The 19,458-nt window shown below is 37.5% G+C and overlaps 1 protein-coding gene across 2 annotated transcripts in view; it reads left to right on the top strand.

Moving 5' to 3' along the window:
* LARP4B (La ribonucleoprotein 4B) overlaps positions 1–19,458 on the top strand; it is an 82,459-nt gene that overhangs the window by 48,509 nt on the left and 14,492 nt on the right. Inside the window, exons 8-13 of one of the 2 annotated variants that reach the window (XM_037510530.2) lie at positions 8,365–8,468; positions 12,177–12,287; positions 13,952–14,005; positions 14,092–14,301; positions 18,390–18,496; positions 19,051–19,302. In XM_037510530.2, coding sequence (XP_037366427.1) covers positions 8,365–8,468; positions 12,177–12,287; positions 13,952–14,005; positions 14,092–14,301; positions 18,390–18,496; positions 19,051–19,302 — 838 coding nt within the window. The remainder of the gene's footprint in view (positions 1–8,364; positions 8,469–12,176; positions 12,288–13,951; positions 14,006–14,091; positions 14,302–18,389; positions 18,497–19,050; positions 19,303–19,458) is intronic. The other variant, XM_037510531.2, reaches the window with a different exon arrangement.

The following is a 19,458-nucleotide window of genomic DNA, read 5'->3' as shown; positions in this document are numbered from 1 at the left end:
CTTTGCTTATACCTTGGTTTATCTGTATGCTGGCAGTCTGAACAGAGTTTCCTCTGTGTGCAGTTTACTTAATAGTAGAAATAGACAAACATCTTACCTTTGAACTTAGTTGTGTTTTATTTTTTATTTCTTTAAATATGAGTAGATTTATTTATTTATTTTTAAAGATTTATTTTTATTTATTTATACAAGCACTGGGTACAGTCAGAAGCGCAGGAGGGTAAGAGAATTCACCAGAGCCAGAGCAGGGAGCAGAGCAGGCAGACTGAAGTACACTGCTGAGGGGCGTAGTGGGCAAGTCAGGAGAGGTCTGCTGTGCCATGTTGGTTGCTCCCTGGTTGGCTGGGGATGGAACTCCTCCTGCAGAGGCTGCAGATAGCTTTATAGTGCGGTACTTAACCCCTGTGCCTCCAGGGAGGCCCCTGAGTCTGATGCTGTTTGACCCACTTACAAAGTCCATAGATTTTCATATAATTATATACACTTTACCTTGTTATAAAGTCTTTGGTTGTTAGGGAATCATCCCAGTTTAATTTATTAATTACTTTTTTTGTCACACCCTATTCAGAGTAACCTCTTGCATCTGCAATTTGTTGCATCTTATAGATGAGGTTTTTTAAGTGTCCTGTGTACTTATTTAAGCACCTCCTTTGATCCCCACTCTAACCTCACTTAACCTCCCTTGCCATCTGTGTATTGTGTGGGAAGGTATTTTTGAGTTGTAACGTTACTTTCTATCTTTTTGTGTTCAGTTCTTCCTTATCTCGTCTCTTTTCTCACTCAGTTTTTATACAGAAATTTATATGCAGGGCCTCCCCGGTGGCGCAGCGGTTGAGCGCTGGGTTGCAAAGCTGCCCGCAGCCTCTGCTGCCCTGGCTTGATTCCCGGCCACCAGGGAGGGTCCTACATGGTGCGCAGACCTCTCCTGCCGCACCCGCAGCTCCCCTCAGCAGTGTACTTCGTCAGTCTGCCTGTTCTGCAACCTGCTCTGGCTCTGGTGAATTCTCTCACCCTCCCGCCCTTCTGACTATACCCAGTGCTTGTATAAATAAATAAATAAATTTAAAAAACTATATGCATATATAATAACCTATATGATCAAAGTACAGTTTCCATATTTACTTAAGTAGCCATAGCTCTGAACAGAGTAACTTGCAGAAGCTCTTTGAGCAGAGATCACATGTTTAAATCTATTCCCTTTCCCCAATTTGTCTGACAGTGACTCAGACAGAGTACACTTTGTGTGTATGTGTGTGTCAGACATTTTTATTTTTTGAGGTAACATTTTATAATACTGTCTATGATATAGGGGAATAAGTTTACACATCCTAATGTATGTATCACCACATCACCACCAAAGCACCTATATCCTTTTATCTCCCTCTCCCCACTTTGTACCTACCCCCTTTTACCCCTCTAATAGCTCATCTCTGCAGTCATACTTCTGGGGTTGTTTGGTTCAGTTTTGTTTCTCTGTATTCCCCATATGAGTGAATTAATTAGGTATTTGGTTTTCTCCTTATGACTTATTTCACCTGGCATAATTCCCTAAAGTTTTATTCATGTGGTTGAGAATGGAAAGATTTTATTTAATTTTTTAATAGCTGAATAATATTTCATCATGTATATGTATCTCATCTTCTTATTCCACCCATTTGCATTGGATCACTTAGGTTGTTTCCATAACTTGTAAATAGTGCTGCAGTCAACATAGGAGTGCATATATCCCTTTAAATAAGTATTTTTGCATTCTTTGGATAAATACCAAGAGGTGAAATTACTGGATCATTATGATGTATATCTGTTTTTAATATCATGAGGAACCTCCAAATTGTTTTTCATAGGGACTTGACCCAGTCTATGTTCCCACCAAGAGCATATGTTTCTCTTTTTTCTACTACACCTTTGCTAACATTTGTTTCTGTTTTTGTTTGGTTTGGTTTTTGTGTGGACCATTCTCACAGAAGTTAAGTTGTTATCTCATTGTACTTTTGCATTTCTGTGGTGTTGAACATAATTTTCATGTTCCTGTTTATTCTCTGTATGTCATCTTTGGGGAAGTATGTATTTAGCTCTTCTACCCCCCCTTTTTTTAAAATTGGTTTCTTTGTTTTCTTTTTACTGCGCTGTGTGAATTCTTTGTGGATCTTGGATCTTAGCCCTTGTTGGATACATGATGTGCAAATATTTTCTCTCATTAGTAGATTGTCTTTGTTTTAATGGCAGTTTCTTTTGCTAGCTATACAGAACCTTTTAGCTAAACATTATTCCATTTTATTTTTGCTTTCATTTTTCTTGCATTTTCTCTCATTTTTCTTAGAGTCAAGTCTTCATAGCCATTCCTGAATCTAAAATCGTGAAGTGTTTTGCCTGTTTTCTTCTGTATATTATGATTTCAGATATTTATCCAAGTCTTTAATCCATTTTTCATTAATTTTTCTGTACAGTATGAAAGAGAGTGGTATAGTTTCTTTTTTCTCATGGGAATGTTCAGTTTTCCCTACACCATTTATTGAAGAGATATTTCTGCAGTGTATACTCTTGGCTCCTTAGTCATAGATTTAACTGTCTGTATAAATGTGAGTTTATTTCTGGGCTTTCAGTTCTATTCCATTGGTCTGTGTGTATGTTTATTCCAGTATCATGCTGTTATGATTATTATAGCTTTGTAGTATGGTTTGAGATCTGGGCATGATGGCTCCATTGTTTTTTTTTTTTTTTTTGGAGGGGGGTGGTGTAAGATTGCTTGTCTATTTGGGGTCTTTTATGGTTCCATATAAATTTCAATATATGCTGTATTGAGAACATTTGTCTTCATTTGAATATTCCCTAGTATAGCACTGAAACTACTGCTCATGAAGTTGTATAAATTACATTTTTAAAAATTTTTTTAAAGATTTATTTATTTATGCATACAAGAGCTGGGGTACAGGCCAGAGATGCCGGGGGTGAGAGGATTCACCAGAGACAGAGCAGGGAACAGAACAGGGCGTACCAGCTGAAATACACTGCCGAGGGGAGCAGCGGGTGAGTCAGGAGAGGTCTGCTGCTCCATGTGGGTTGCTCCCTGGCCAGCTAGGGATCAAACTCGTGCTGTAGAGGCTGCGGATTGCTTCTTCATAGTGCGGTGCTTAACCCCTTATGCCACCAGGAAAGCCCTAAATTACATTTTTAGACTATTTTTTATATCATAACACATAGTACATGACACAGTATATTTAAGTACTGTTTTAACTTTAATATAATTGAAATTGTTAATTTAAAACACAGACACAAAAATATTTGGCACCAGAGTGTAAATAAATACATTGTCTTACAGTGAAGATTAGTACAATTAAAATGAATTAGGCCTGTATTTTTCATGAAGAATAAATTCAAAATGACATTATTGACTGTAGAAATATTTAATGTAGACACAAGTTGACACCATTTATGTAAAGTTTATGAATTTGTTTTTCTTTTCTTTTTTGGTAAGATTTATTTATTTATACAAGCACTGGGTATAGTCAGAAGTGCGGGAGTGTGAGAGAATTCACCAGAGCCAGAGCGGGGGAATAGAACAGGCAGACTGATGAAATACACTGCTGAGGGGAGCAGCAGGCGTGGCAGGAGAGGTCTGTCGAGCCATGTGGGACCCTCGCCGGCAGCCGGGGATCAAACTGGCCCTGCAGAGGCTGTGGGCAGCTTCACAGCCCAGATCTCAACTGCTGCGCCACCAGGGGAGGCCCTTTTCTCTTTTTTTTAAAAAATTATTTATGCATATAAGAATTGGAGTACAGGCCAGAAGTGGTCCCGGGAGAGGGAGGAGTGAGAGGATTCTCCAGAGACAGAGTGGGGAGCAGAACAGGCAGACTGACTGAAATACACTGCTAAGAGGAGCAACAGGCGAGACAGGAGAGGTCTTCTGTGCCATGTGGGTAGCTCCCTGGCTGACAGGGGATCAGACTTGTGCTGCAGAAGCTGTAGATAGGCTCACAGTGCTGTGTTTAACCCCTGGCACCACCAGGGAGGCCCAAGTTTAGGAATTTGGACAACAGAACTGAATTTTTTTTTTTTTAAATGAGTTCAGAAGTACAGGTTAAAACTATATGGATTGAGACTCCTAATTCAGTATAAATTCTAGGGGGAGGGGGGAAAACTGACCAAGGGAACACAGGCACAGAGGCTGTTACCAAGGTCTCTTTTTCTACAGCTTTATTGAAGTAGAATTCACACACCTTGCATTACATGTAGTATAAATATACATTTGTAGAATTTTGACATTTTGACACCCACAGAATCACCACTATCAAGATAATGAACATACCATTGACCCTTAAAAGTGTCCTCTACCCTGGAGCAACTGTTCACATGCATTTTGTCACTTTAGAGTAATTTGCAGTTTTTAGAAATTTTTAACACATGGGATCAGTCCTGAAATAACTTATTGATCACTGAGCCTCATCCACAGGATGGATTTTTAGGTTATTGCTGCAAATAGAGTAAATATGAATGTAATATGGAGGACTCAGTGTGGGTATTGCTTCTGTGGTTCTTGGGTCAATAACTGGCTGTGGGATATTCAGATGGTATATGGTCAGTTCGTGAAACTGCCCACCTTTTCCCAAAGTACCATACCATTTTAAGCAGGACCTTACCTTCAGTGATTGCCAACACTTCTGCTATCTAATTAGGTGTGTAGTGGGTATTTCATGGTTTAATTTGTTTCTGTGATGCCTGATGCCTGGCATCTTTTCATTTACTTATTTATCCTCTTCCTTTTGCTGAAATACCTGTTTATATGTCTTCCTGGTCTCTGCCAGTTTTTTTTTATTAGTTTTCTTATAATTGATACTTGAGGGGCGTGCACGCGCGTGTGGATGTGTGTGTGGTTTGAGATATGTATTATCTACATTCCAGACAAGTCCTTGTCATATATTTAGCCTGCAAATATATTCTCGTAGTTTGTGGCTTCTCTTTTCTTCTGCTAACAGTGTTTTTGAAAAGGAGAGTTTTGAATTTTGTATATATCCCAATTTAGTCATTTCCCCCCTCTTTTATGTACCTTGCTTTTGGTGTTGTACCTAAGAAAATCTTTGCTTAATCCAAAAGTCCCCGAAGGTTTTCCTTTTTTCTTTTTTCTTTTATTTTTAAGATTTATTTATGCATACAAGAACTGGGGTATAGGCCAGAGGTGCAGGGGTTGAGAGGATTCACCAGAGCCAGAGTGGGGAACAGAACAGGCAGATCGACTGAAATACACTGCTGAGGGGAGCAGCGGGCGAGACAGAGAGAGGTCTGCTGCACCATGTAGGTAGCTCTCTGGCGGGGCTTGAACTCATGCTGCAGTGGCTTCACATAGCTTCATAGTGCTGAGACTTAACCCTTTGTGCTATCAGGTAGGCTCCCTCAAAGGTTTTCTTACACTATATATATTTTAAGATTTTATGTTGTTACATCTGTGATGCATTTTAAGCTAATTTTTGTAAGTGGTTCATGATGTGATCTAAGTTCGCCTCTTCCCTGTCTGTGGATATACAACTGTATTCACACCATTTATTGAAGAGACTTTTCTTTCTCCATTGCTTTCAGTGCACCATTTTCACAATACTTGCGCATGTGGGTTTCTCAATGGGCTGTGTGTCTGTCCTTAATCTATTTGTTGGTTGTGACACCAGTACTGTAGTGTCTTTATTACTCAGACTTTATAGTAAGTCTTAACAATTGGTGTCAGCATTCTGAATTGATTTTGCACTTCTAAATGCTTTTGTCTTTCCATTTGAATTTTTATCAGCATTTTGGTTTTTCCAACGGGCCTGTTGATATTTTTATTGGGATGGTATTGTGTCTATAAATCAGTTTGAGAAGTGACATGGTAACAATATACAATATTGAGTTTTCCAATCCATGAACTCAGAATCAGTCAATCTCTGTCTCTGTCCCTTTCTTTCTCAGACCTTTTAAAATTTTCTCTTGGCAGTATTTTCCAGTTTTCAATGTACAGGTCCTCCATATGTTATCAGATTGATAACTATGTCATTTTGACTTAATTTTAGATGATTTTAAATTTTAGTATCCAGTTGTTTTGTGCTAGTGAGTCTAAATAGAACTCATTTTTATATTTTGATCTTGTTCTCTAAACCTTGCTAAACTCATTCATTATATTTTTTTAATTTTCTTTTCTTTTTTTAATTTTTTTTAAAGATTTATTTTTATTTATTAATTTATTTTTAATTTATTCAAGCACTGGGTACAGTCAGAAGCGCGGGAGGGTGAGAGAATTCACCAGAGCCAGAGCGGGGAACAGAGCAGGCAGAAGGACCGAAGTACACTGCTGAGGGGAGCAGCGGCAGGAGGAGAGGTCTGCGCGCCATGTGGTTCCCTCCTCCGGTGGTGGCCGGGGAGCAGCCGGTTCGGTGCTGCAGGCAGCTTCACAACCTGGCGCTCAACTGCTGCGCCACCCCCCATTATAATTTTTATGGAAATTGTATCACATCATCTACATAGATGTAAATTTGTTTTCTCTCAGTAAAAGTTGTTTTTCTATTCAGCCATTATTGCCCTGACTTGAACCTCCTACAATGTTGAATTGGGTCGGGAGTTCTGCATCGTTACCTTGTTTCTTTCTCCAGTAAGTGTAGTGGTAGAAGTTGAGGTGAGGAGTTTGCCTTTCTATTCCTAGTTTACTCATAATTTTTATTTAGAAAGGATGATGGATTTTTAAAATACCCTTTTTTCCCCATCTATGAGATAATGATATGATTGTTTGATTTTTAGTCCATTAATATGGTGAATCACATCTCTTGATTTTCAGTTGGTAAATCAACCTCACATTACTGAGATAAATCCATGAATATTTTTATATATTGTAGGATACAGTGCCTCCAGAATTTGATGAGAATTTTTTTAATATTTTATTTTATATAATTCTTACATCATTTTTCATTTTTGCACAATGTATGCATTTTCATTTTGGTTATATTCCCCATACAATTGCATTCCCCCCTTATTTTTACCCTAATCCTTCCTTTCCCTGTCCCTTTCTCCTTCCCTCGGGAATTTTTTTTTTTTAATCTATGTGTATGAGGGATATTGGTTGTAGCTTTCTTGAATTGAATGTCTTTGTTTAGCTTAGGCATCAGAGAACTGCTGGTTTCTTAAGTTAAACTGGAAAGTGTTCCTAAGTGTTTTAGAAGAGTTTTACTGTAGAATTGTTATTTTTTTCTTAAAAATTTAATAGAATTCTCCAATGTGGGCTTTGAAATTTGTTTTTTGCCTAGATTCAGGTCTATTCTGTTTCTCTCCTTCTTTAAGGTCAGTTTTGGTATACTGTATAAGGAATGTTTCTATTTTGCATAAGTTGTCAGACTTACTAACGTGAACTTTTTTATAAGATTCCTTATTAACCTGTTACTATGAGTAGAACCTATAGTGACGTCCCATCTTTCATCCCTGATGTTGGTAATTTGTGTCTATGTACTTACGGACAGCTCTGATCACTGTGATTGATCATGGTGTACCATGACTTATCTATACATGATATGCTTTCATAACTGTGACACCAAAAACATAACATGAAAAAGTGCATATATCAACTGGTGAAGTCTGAATTAGGCCTGTACCTGAGTGTTACATTGCCTGGACAACAGCCTCCTTGTTTTTTAAAAAGATTTATTTTATTTATTTATGCACACAAGAACTGGGGTACAGGTGAGAGGTGCAGGGGGAGGGGGTGATTCACCAGAGACAGAGTGGGGGGCAGAACAAGTGGATCTACTGAAATACACTGCTGAGGAGTACATTGGGCGAGACAGGAGAGGTCTGCCGCACCATATGGGTCAGCTCCCTGTCCTGGGTTTCGAACTCATGCCACAGTGGCTGGTGATAGCTTGATGGTGCTAAGATTTTACACCCTGTGCCACCAGCCTCCTTGTTTTTACAGTGGAGTGTGGCTGTGTACGTAGCATCACTAAGGAAATGTGGGAGAAAGGGATGCAGGAGCTTCTTGTGAGATCAAAATAGAAAGTCTTCATAAGACATAAAACACTTTACTTTAAGGATTTGTAACAGGGAGGAAACCTTAACCGCGAATTTTAATCTACTTATAGTTGTTTAAACTATTAGAGCCCTTGTTTCATGATGCTACATTTGTTATAGCACTTTGCCTATTGTATATGCATTTCTTTAATAATACAGTATAATACATTCCATTGGAATATCTGTTGGGTTGTCAGAAAAGTCATGACACATTTTTTTTTCTGTTTTTTCAAAGAAAAAAGTCATGACTTTCCAACATCCCTAATATATGATATCATAGTGGTATACAAATAAATGATTTATTTACTTTAATATATGTTTTACCATTCATTTTTCTTCCCCTTATAGCTTTACCTTTAGTCCAAGTGGATGAAAAGGGAGAAAAAGTAAGGCCAAATCAAAATCGCTGCATAGTGATACTACGTGAAATATCTGAATCCACCCCAGTAGAAGTAAGTTATTTCTCCTTTGAGGGGTATTTGGACATTTGTGTGTGTGTGTGTGTTTGGGTTTTTTTTTTTGTTTGTTTATTTTTGTGTTTTTTTGGAAGGTGTATTTTACAGAATAAATATGTTGAGTAACATTTTTGTCCTAGGACTTACACACTCTTAGTTACAGTGTGATTTGTTGGCTAGAGTGCTTTTCAAACTCTTAGGTTTCAGGACTATATTACACTACATTAAAAAACAAAGAGAGATCTTACGGTAATTTCAGTCTTCAAAAGTTAAGTATAATAAACCTTAAGTTTTAACATATGCAACATATTTTTTATGATAAATTGCTTTCAAAACATTTTCATGACAAGGGACAGTATGAAGGTTTACTCCAAGCCGGTGTAAACTGTATTAGATTTAGGGTAATGTGCCAGCATTTGTATAGTTATAATGAGAGTGATAAAATGCAAACATGTCTTTTTCTATGTAAGTGGAAACTAGTGCTCAGAATTTGAGAACTGCTAAATTGCACAGTAATTTTAAGAACCATAGTATATTTTCAGAGTAATGAAAAGTAATCTATTATTAGTTCCTTGCTATAAAACTTGTCCAAATGCCTGAAGTTACTACACATAGTAAAACATGCTGATGGTTATGTCTGCAATAATGAAGAAAAGCACTGATCAAAGCAGGTCTTGGTTTCTCTCTGCTTTGGGACTCTCAGAGAACACATGAAGTTCCATTGTCAGTTCCACATCATTCATGATTTAAGCCTAGGTTACTAATACTGCATACTTTTCTAGTTCCTTCTCTGTAGAGTAAATAGATTAGTGAATGTGAGGGTTCAGTAAGATGGCAAAATGTTGCAAAGGTGAGTATTCCAACAATATCTAGGATAAGAAATTACATCATTTCTGAGTCTAGTCTGGTTCTACCAAGTTTTGCTTTTTATTCACTTAGGTTGTTTAGTTTGTTAGAAAAAGAAGTTAGATTTGTAATTTCTTCTTCATCTTTTTATTGAGATTCTAAATATGAAGGGTCAGCATATTTGTTACTCATTTGAATGTCTTCATTAACTCACAATATTCTAATGCATAATCCCAAATTTTCAAGACTTGACACATTTTTACAGACTATACCAAGAATAATTTCTGCTCTTAGCTGCAGAAATTGATCTGGGTATATGTCCCCTTTTCCAAACTGCATACCCCATATCTTTTGTAAAATTTGAACAATGGAAGACTTAGGAGAGAAGGTTTAGAGGAGACTCTATTAAAAATTGAGGGGAAAGTGGGGGTGTGTGGTTAAAAGCAGTCTGAATAAGAAAAAAATACTAAGTTCTTAAACTCTGTAGATTCCTTTTACTGGGCAAGGACTTTTCAGTTTCCCATTAAATGTAACCAGTTTCTTGACAGTGATTAGAAAGTGTTTGTAGTTCATTAATTTCTCTACTACTTTTAGAAGGGTAACTTCTTTTATGAAATGACTGGTTTTTTTTTTGCTCTGGAATATACTTTATGTATTAATTAGCCAGATAGCTTTCCTAATTATAACTTTAGCCTGGTAAGTCTTTTTCCATTCTTTTTTAGTCCATTTGTGTCTTTATATTTAAAAGTGGGCTTCTTATAAGCAGCTTATATGTTGGTCTTGCTTTTCTTGTCCAATGTGAAAATCTCTACTTTGAGGGAGTTTAGTTTGGTCTACATTGATATGTTTAATAATGTGATTGGGTTTGAATTTAATCACCTTGCTATTTTTTCTTTGTCTCTTCCGTTCTTTGTTTTCTATCCTCCCCCCTCCCCTTTTTAGATTATTTTGTATTTTTAGCTCCTCTTTATTCTATTTTTTGGCATATTAGATAGACCTCTTTGTTTTTGTTTTACTAGTTGCTTTAAGATTTATAGCTGATGGCTCTAATTTATAGTCTACCTTTAATTAATATAGTACTTCACTTCATGAAAGTATGCTTCCATTTTACCACATCCAGCCTTTATGCTGTTGTCATGCATTTTAATTCTACGAAAGCATAAATTCCAAATTATTTATTGTTGTGCTTGCTTTTAAACAAGTCAACTTCTTTTAAAGGTTAAAAATAAAAGTGTATTTTATATTTATCCAATATTTACCATTTACAGATCTAGATCCTTTGTCTAAATCTAGATTTTCATCTGATATTATTTCTACATCAGTATTACTCTAATATTTCTTGTGGTATAGGTCTGCTGGTAATAAATCTTTTTTTATGTTTGAAAAAATCTTTACAAAAGGTATTTTTGCTGGGTATAGAATTCTGCCCTGACAGGGGTTTCTCTTTTCATCTTTATTTTAAAGATTTAGTTCTGTGGTCTGGTGTGCATAGTTCTGAGGCTAAATCTCTTACCTTTATTCCTCTATATGTAACAGATTTTAAGCCTTTTTTTTTTTTTTGCTTCTTTGAAGATTTTTATCACTGGTTATATGCAATTTGGTTGTTTTCTGCCTTGATGTTTTTAACTTTCTTGTATTTGATGGTCACTTGGCCATGGTTTCTTAATATATTTCTCTTTTCCCTTCTGAAAATGTGTAACTAGCTGTTAATCCTTTTAATATATTTTTCATTTCCTATAGTTTTCTTAATTTGCTTCTTTGTTTTTTTAATCTTCTTTATCTATTTCATATGCTCAGTTACTATCTTTTAAATATGGAATATATTATCCAATAACTGTTTTAATGTCATTGTCCACTAATTCTATCATCACGATCATTTCTGGGTCTAATTTGATTTTTTTTTTTATATAGGTTCTATTTCTATTCTTTTTTCTATGCCTGGTAAACTTTGAATGGATGCCATGCATTTTAGATTTTACTATTTTAGATATGGAATAATTGTATTCCTTCCTATAATATTCTGGAGCTTTGTTGTGAGATTCAGTTAAGTGAACTTGGGACCAGTGTGGTCCCTAAGGAGTATTTACTACTGGAAGTAGAGCCACCTTTACAATACACTTTTCCTAGCGCTGAGGCATGGCCTTTGTGAGTGCTGTCCTGGAAGTCCTGTGAATCAGGAGCATTCCCACTCTGACTGGTGGGAAGACACAAAGCCTATCCTCCTGAGCTCTGGGTGTTTCACTCATCATTTCAGGTAGTTGTGTGCTGTTTGCTGAGCCTTTGGAATAACTTCTGAGAGCTCTAGAGTTGTTGTCTATGCCTGTGCTCACCTCCTGGTATTCATGCCTGGAAAAGGCATCAACCAGGCACTTGTGAACTCATCTGTATGTGTCCCTCTTAGCCCATTGTCTGAAAACAGTTATTTCAGGTATTTTGTGTTTGTTTGTTTAAATCATTTCATGGGAGAAGGGTAATCTGATTAACCTTGGCCAGAGCAAAAGTCAGATATTTGTCTAAATTTCTTAAATTTGTTAGTTATTATCTCCCCCCCCACCCCGAAACTTTGTTATTAACCTACTGGTGGCATTAACTGATATTTTCATATTAATTTGGCTTAATGGTATCTTGGGAGTAGGGAAAGTTGTCAGTAAGTTGTCTCTCTTTTTCTATGGCATTGGAATCCTAGTAGTGCAGCCATACTGAACTACTCAGCTGTTTGAAAGAGAGGTTTACTAGGCATCAGTATGTTGGACTCTTCATTTTAAGGATCTGTCCTAAAACATGTGCATCTGTTGTTATATTTGGTGAAGACAATGGTGGCATAATTGAGAATTAATTTCTTGACCTTTCTGTTTCTAGGAAGTAGAAGCACTATTTAAAGGTGATAATTTACCGAAATTTATAAACTGTGAATTTGCCTATAACGATAATTGGTTTATTACATTTGAAACAGAAGCTGATGCACAACAGGTAAGCTCTCCCCCACTAATCATGACCCTTTCCCATCCCACCCCACCCCAGAAGTACAGAGTTTACCCATACTTAACAATTAGTACATAGCAGGGTTAAATTTGGGCACTAAGATTACTTTCATTATGGTGTTAAGTTTGACTATAAAGTGCAGAAGTAACCAAGTTTTAGAAACTTTGAATAGGTGTGTTTGTATAGGCAGTTTTTACAACTATAAAAAGTATGTGATGTTACTGTCTGAGGACACTGTAAGACAAACAGCCTAGGAAATTTGAGTTCTGTATTTATATCTAGACAAAGAAAGGTTTTTTAATATTTGGAAAGTGTCTTGGGAAATTTAAACTGGCTCTTCATCATTGTATGTATGTGTGTGTGAGGCACTTTGGAAGATACGTAAAGGAGTTTTGTCAGAAAACAGAGTTATTATGGTTTCCCTGCCCCTGAAAATTTTACTTTGGGGCAGACAATTTAACATTTGTAGAGATTACAGTGTAAGATTAAGTGTTGAATACCTGGAGTGTGACGGGATTCAAAAGAAATAAAACAAAAATCTGAAATATAGGCTTTAATTGACAGGAAGGGAAATGAAGGACAGGAGGAACAGGACAAGAGAGGCAGTTTTGTGTATATGTGTGTATATACTTAAGCACACAAGTACAGCAGGGGCAACCTTCATTTCCAGTTGGAAATGTGACAGGATTAGGGTGAATCAGATGGGTCCAATTCTTTAGTGTTATATAGGAGAATTCAAATACAGTTTAGAGAGGACCATAAGGAATGATTTTTCTGGAACTCTGTAATACCAATATCAAGTAGGGGTTATTACACGGAACTTGGTATTCGTTGTTTTTCCCTAGGTCAGGATTCTTAGTATATGGCCTCTGGGAGACTTTTATGGTTTCCATTAATACTACAAAATTGTACACAGATGTTTGTGTGAGAATTTGGTGTAAAGAATCTATAGATCATTTAAATAAATAAATAGCCCATAACAGGTTATTTTTATTTATTTATTTTTTATTTTTTGGCCTCTGGGAGACTTTTATGGTTTCCATTAATACTACAAAATTGTACACAGATGTTTGTGTGAGAATTTGGTGTAAAGAATCTATAGATCATTTAAATAAATAAAATAGCCCATAACAGGTTATTTTTATTTATTTATTTTTTATTTTTAAAGATTTATTTTATTTATACAAGAGCTGGGGTACAGGCCAGATGCGCGGGAGGGTGAGAGAGGATTCACCAGAGACAGAGCGGGGAACAGAAAAGGCAGACTGACTAAATACATTGCTGAGGGGATTAGCGGGTGAGACAGGAGAGGTCTGCTGCGCCATGTGGGATTCTCACTGGCCGGCCGGGATCAAACCCACACTGCAGAGGCTGTGAATAGCTTCACAGTGCAGTGCTTAACCACCTGCGCCACCAGGGAGGCCCCTTAGCAGGTTATTTTAAGGCATCTGTGATTCAGATCATGTAGATCATATCCATCATATTTTAACTCTTTTGAATTAACTGTCAGACCATCTTTTTTTTTTTTAATAATAATTGATTTGCCATTGGTTTATAATACTATATAAATGTCAAGAGTATACTACACCCACTGTCAGTCCATCTTATCTGTAAGATTAACATAATGGTATTTTGGATGACTTTGCCTTTAGGCTTACAAATATCTGCGAGAAGAAGTCAAAACTTTTCAAGGAAAACCAATTAAGGTAAGCAATAGCATTAGTTATACTTTCTTTATTTTCAACTCAACTTTCTTAAATATTCTAATAGAAACTTATATGTTTTCAAATAGGCACGGATAAAAGCAAAGGCAATAGCTATAAACACATTTTTGCCAAAGAATGGATTTAGACCTCTGGACATGAGCCTTTACACACAGCAGCGCTACACAGCGTCGTTTTATTTACCTCCAGTGTACAGCCCCCAGCAGCAGTTCCCGCTCTACAGCCTGATTGCCCCTCAGGCATGGTCAGCCACACACAGCTATCTTGATCCACCCCTGGTGAGTTTGGTCTGTATTTGGAACTTATGTTATAGAATGCTATTGTGTATACACCATGAAAGTACATGGAAGGATGAAGATACTCATTTAATATGGATAAACAAATAGGCAGTTTACCATAGGAAGGTAGAGTTTCAGGTTCTATAGTGGGTTTTATAGTTTTCTTTTTAAAGATTTATTCATCTATGCATACAAGAGCTAGGGTAAAGACCAGAGATGCGAGGGTGAGAAAATTCACCAGAGACAGAGTGGGGAACAGAACAGGCAGACTGACTGGAACACACTGCTGAGGGGAACAGCGGGCGAGACAGGAGAGGTCCGCCTCACCATGTGGGTTGCACCCTGGCTGGGCCGGGATCAGACTCATGCTGCAGAGGCTGCGGATTGCTTCGTAGTGCGGTGCTTAACCCCCTGCGCCACCAGGGAGGCCCAGGTTTTATATTTAATTGGGACATAAATACAGGGTTATATACATTTAAAAAACTTTGAAATACTATAACCTTAATCCTTTGGCTAGTTTTACCTCCTCACTTGTCTAGAATTTCCTAAGCTGTGTAACCCCTAGTAAAATACAAAATGTGGTAAGATCTCTAGTATAGCTAGTGTACGTAAGCACAGAGGGGAAATATCAGAGGAGGTGTTTTAACAGGCTTCTAACAGTCAAGTACAAGTGGAAGACAAACTGTCTTATACACTTAATTTTTTTTTTTTTTTTTAAGATTTATTTATTTATTCATATAAGCAATGGGTACAGTCAGAAGCGTGGGAGGGCGAGAGAATTCACCAGAGCCAGAGCGGGGAGCAGAGCAGGCAGAAGGACCGAAGTACACTGCTGAGGGGAGCAGCGGGCGGCAGGAGAGGGCTGCGCACCATGTGGGACCCTCGCCCGGCGGCCGGGGATCGAACTGGAGCTGCAGAGGCTGCGGGCAGTTTCGCAACCCAGCGCTCAACCGCTGTGCCACCGGGGAGGCCCTACACTTAATTTTTCACAGCAGCTCTAGAGCCAGTTGGTATGATTAATATTTACAGATTTTGGCCTATGTTGATACCTGTGGTTGGAATTCATAAATTTGTAATACTGTCACTTTTCTCCAACTATACTGCTATAGATGTTAGAAAAGATCATGTGGACTCTGGTTGGATATTGGCATGAGTGATGGGGTGAGAGAATTCGGGCTGTTGTACATTATGATAAAGGAGAAATGGTCAGTAGCCTCCCACTTGGGAGGTTAGGGATGATTGATGGACTAGTAGTTTACATGAATTTGTAAACAGGTTCAGTTTGAACAAGAGCTTGAAAGGATGGAACATACAGGTTATGTCAGAAAGCAGGAATCTACTCAATAACTTTGAAAGTATTCTTGTCCAGGATTTGGCTTGGACCAAGTTAGGGAAGCTGGGAATGGACCATATATGAGCTGTGTGCTGCTCAGGTTTATCATGGGCAGAAAGGGAGTTGCTCATGAGCTGGGCCTGTCACTATTGATAGGGCAGAAAGAGGACAGAATTTGAAGGTAAGCTTGAGAGGAGAGTTGACTAAACTGGTGAGTGGTTGGTGCCTGTTCTGTACTAACCTATAAAGATATATGTCCATGAGAACACACAGTCTGGAAGAAACAATTATTGCAGTCTGGGACATAGTAAAATACCATGAAATGTGTAATTAGGGGTTTATCAGATTGTGTGGTCATCTGTGGTAAGCTGGTTAGAAGGGGCCACAGGGAAAGAGTGGCATTGCAGAAGTAGCTGATGATAAGGGGTGGTGAGTATTGTGCATTCCACTTCCTTTTTAAGGTTGTTTTATATATATTATCTATATAGCTACTGGTATACTCTTATAGAATGTAGTAGATAATTTCTGATGAAATGGATGTCGTTATCAGGGAGACCTGAAGGTTATTAAGTCTGTCCTGAGACAAGTGGAGTTCATCTTTGGCTTATGAGAAGTGATAAGGACAGATGGGGAAGAGTCAGGATAGAGCCTTACTGATCCAGAATCCTGCAGAAATCTAAAACCACTGCAATTAAAGAATGTTTAGCAGACAAACATTAAAATTCAGATTGCTTCTATGTCTTTTGAGTGAATCCTAATGGTAAAAAAAAATGCACTATTTCTTTGAAATTATCTACTACATTCTATAAGAGTGTACCAGTAGCTATATAGTTAATATATATAAAACAACCTTAGAAAGGAAGTGGAATGCACAAACTCTTGCATTGAATGATTTCTCCAGTGGAAAGTAATCACTAAGTTTGTGCTGTTTAGTTCTTAAATTGTTCTTCTAATTTCTCTAATCATGTTAATCTCCTTCCAAAGTGGGGTCCTTTGGGATCCTGGATCCGGTACCTTGTCTTGACATTCTGTTTTTTAATGTTCACATAGCCACTTGGGATGGTTCTTCTGAGCCTGATGTGGGTGGATGTTTGATGGCCTTCTGCTTGCTCTACTGCATCATTCTGAGCAGAAATGAAGAGACAGTGCCTGTTAATTCTTAATGACTTATGCTTAATTATTGTGTTAGCAAACAATTTATTTTTAAACTCTTGAGCAAAATTATTCAACTACCAGAGTACCATATGTAAAAATACATATATGAAATGATTTGTCTCAATTGGTCTTGATTTATAATTTTCTGAATCTAGTTCTGATGTGATTAATATATTTGTAAATAGTCTCATTCTTATAGAGTTTCTCAAATAATGTATTAGAGATTCTAATAGTTTTAAGTGCATCTTTCTTCCCAAATGTTTCCCTCTAGTTACTTTAGTTTTTTTTTTTTTTAAATCAGGGAATAATCTTATCTGGGTCCTAAGTTATCTTTAATCTTTCAGTTGGTTTTAGTTAAAAGGAATTACTGCTTTTTGTCTTCTTTTTTTCTTTTTAAATAAGGAGAACCTTATATAAAAATAGATATCTGTCAATATAGTGAATATTTGGGGGGGGGGTAGGTGGACTTGGTAAAGCACTGAGGGAACCCATGAAGGAATGCCACTTAACAGAAAGTGTTTAGAACCTTGTGTCCAAAATTCAGATGACTGGAGTGAGCATGCTCTTCCTATTTTTTTAAAAAGATTTAATTATGTATGCATACAAGAGCTACGGTACAGGCCAGAGGTGGGAGGTGTGTATGAGAGAATTCACCAGAGACAGAGTGGGGAGCAGAACAGGCAGATTGACTGAAATACACTACTGAGGGGAGCAGCGGGCGAGTCAGGAGAGGCCTGCTGCGCCATGTGAGTAGCTCCCTGGCTGGCCAGGGATTGAACTCATGCTGCAAAGGCTGTGAACAACGTTATAGGTTGTGTTTTAACCCCTTGCGCCACTATTTCACCTTGTTTTTATATGTCTAGATTTTTAAAAATAGCTAATATTTAAAGCTCTGTACTTAAACTTTTTAACTTTTTTAAGATTATGATTATATCCTTCAAGGGCACTATGGCCCATTTAAATGTTCTTCTAATTATGTCAATGTGTTTATGTGAAGTCATCTTAAGTTGTGACTTAGAGAGTAATTATTAATGATCTAAAAAATCCTGATACTCAGAGCAAGACTTGACGAGGGTTCAATAAAGGTTTTAACATTTTTTAAATGACATACTCAAGGTGATTATTATGATAGATATATAGATATTCCTAAGATTGAGAATTTTGACAAATTTTGTGAATGTCATTGGAATAAGTATTCTGAAATTTTGCTAGGCACAGAGGTGCTGTTATTGTTATCACTAAGTTATGCATTTGGACTCTATGATAGATGTGTGGGATTTGCAGCCTTTGCTGGAGCCCATGGGTCCCGAGCAACTGCCTTCTCAGTTCAGTTACACACGTATATATGGCTTGCTCATAGAGCAGTCTTGAGGAACAAACTAGACGGCACAGGAAAGGTTTCAGCCCTTTCCTGGCTCACTGAATATGGCCATTAGAAGTAACCTTACAGAGTGCTCTTCTCAACCTGCAGATATCTTAAATATAAAATGGAACAGTCTCCCTGATCAGTCAAGAAATGATCCAGGTCACCATGAGATGCAGTGTTGACCATTCAGAGTCTGTTTATGGTTTGTTGACTTGTTTTTTTTAATGAACCTAGGTAACTCCATTTCCAAATACTGGATTTATAAATGGATTTACATCTCCAACCTTCAAACCTGCAGCATCTCCTCTTACTTCACTCAGACAGTACCCTCCTAGAAGCAGGTAAGCTCTATGAGTGATTAAAATACTGTTGCTTTTTCAGGGTTTGTAATAAGAGATCACTGCAACATTGTATAATTTAAAGGCAAAACAAAAACAAGTTTAAACCTTGGTAATCCTAACACTTACACATGAGTCACATTTATTAAGTAATGAGTGCTTCTGACGATTTCTAATGACCTATTTGACCTTATGTTCATCCGGGACAAAACAACTTAAAGCACAGACTTATATTCTGTGAAGAGTAAATACTAAAATGTGCAGTAGTGCCCATATGTACAGGAGAGAATCTCGGAGAAAAGCTTCTGGGCCGTGTGCACCTGTGTGTGCCTGCTTGTGATGTGGACCTGGGCTATAGTGGAGCAAATCATTGACACTTTACTTACAGATTTACATTATCAGGCATACTATGTATGCTTTAGCTAGTCTAAAAGACAGTTTTTATATTTTTCTAACTAGAAAGCAGATTTCAGCTCAAACATTCCTGTAGTAGCATGCTCATTTTGTAATGCTGGGATGGTTTTGTAACTGAGCATATCCCAACGTTGTGTTCACAGGAACCCTAGTAAATCTCATCTGCGCCATGCCATCCCCAGCACAGAGAGAGGGCCTGGGCTCTTAGAAAGTCCTTCCATATTTAACTTCACTGCGGATCGGTTAATTAACGGTGTCCGGAGCCCACAAACCAGGCAGACAGGTCAAACTAGAACCCGAATACAGAACCCTCCCACCTACGCCAAGAGAGATGTGGGGCCCGGGCGTGTGGAGCCGACCAGTCTCGAGTCCTCTCCTGGTTTAGGCAGAGGAAGGTGAGTGATTCAAAGTTGTTGTTGAGCGGTACTTTGTACCCATCATAAACTAGTACTGTTTCCAAAATCATTAATTTAGCTATGTTTAATAATCATTTTTTTAAAAAAACCATCACAAATAACCACAAAAAATCAAATTAAAGTCTATTAACATAA

Source organism: Talpa occidentalis, unplaced genomic scaffold, assembly GCF_014898055.3.
Source record: "Talpa occidentalis isolate TD23 unplaced genomic scaffold, MPIMG_talOcc4v2.1 talOcc4.14, whole genome shotgun sequence".
NCBI classification, from domain to species: Eukaryota; Metazoa; Chordata; class Mammalia; order Eulipotyphla; family Talpidae; genus Talpa; species Talpa occidentalis.
Note: the sequence above shows the minus strand (reverse complement) of the source record. Positions and strands in the feature narration are given on the sequence as shown.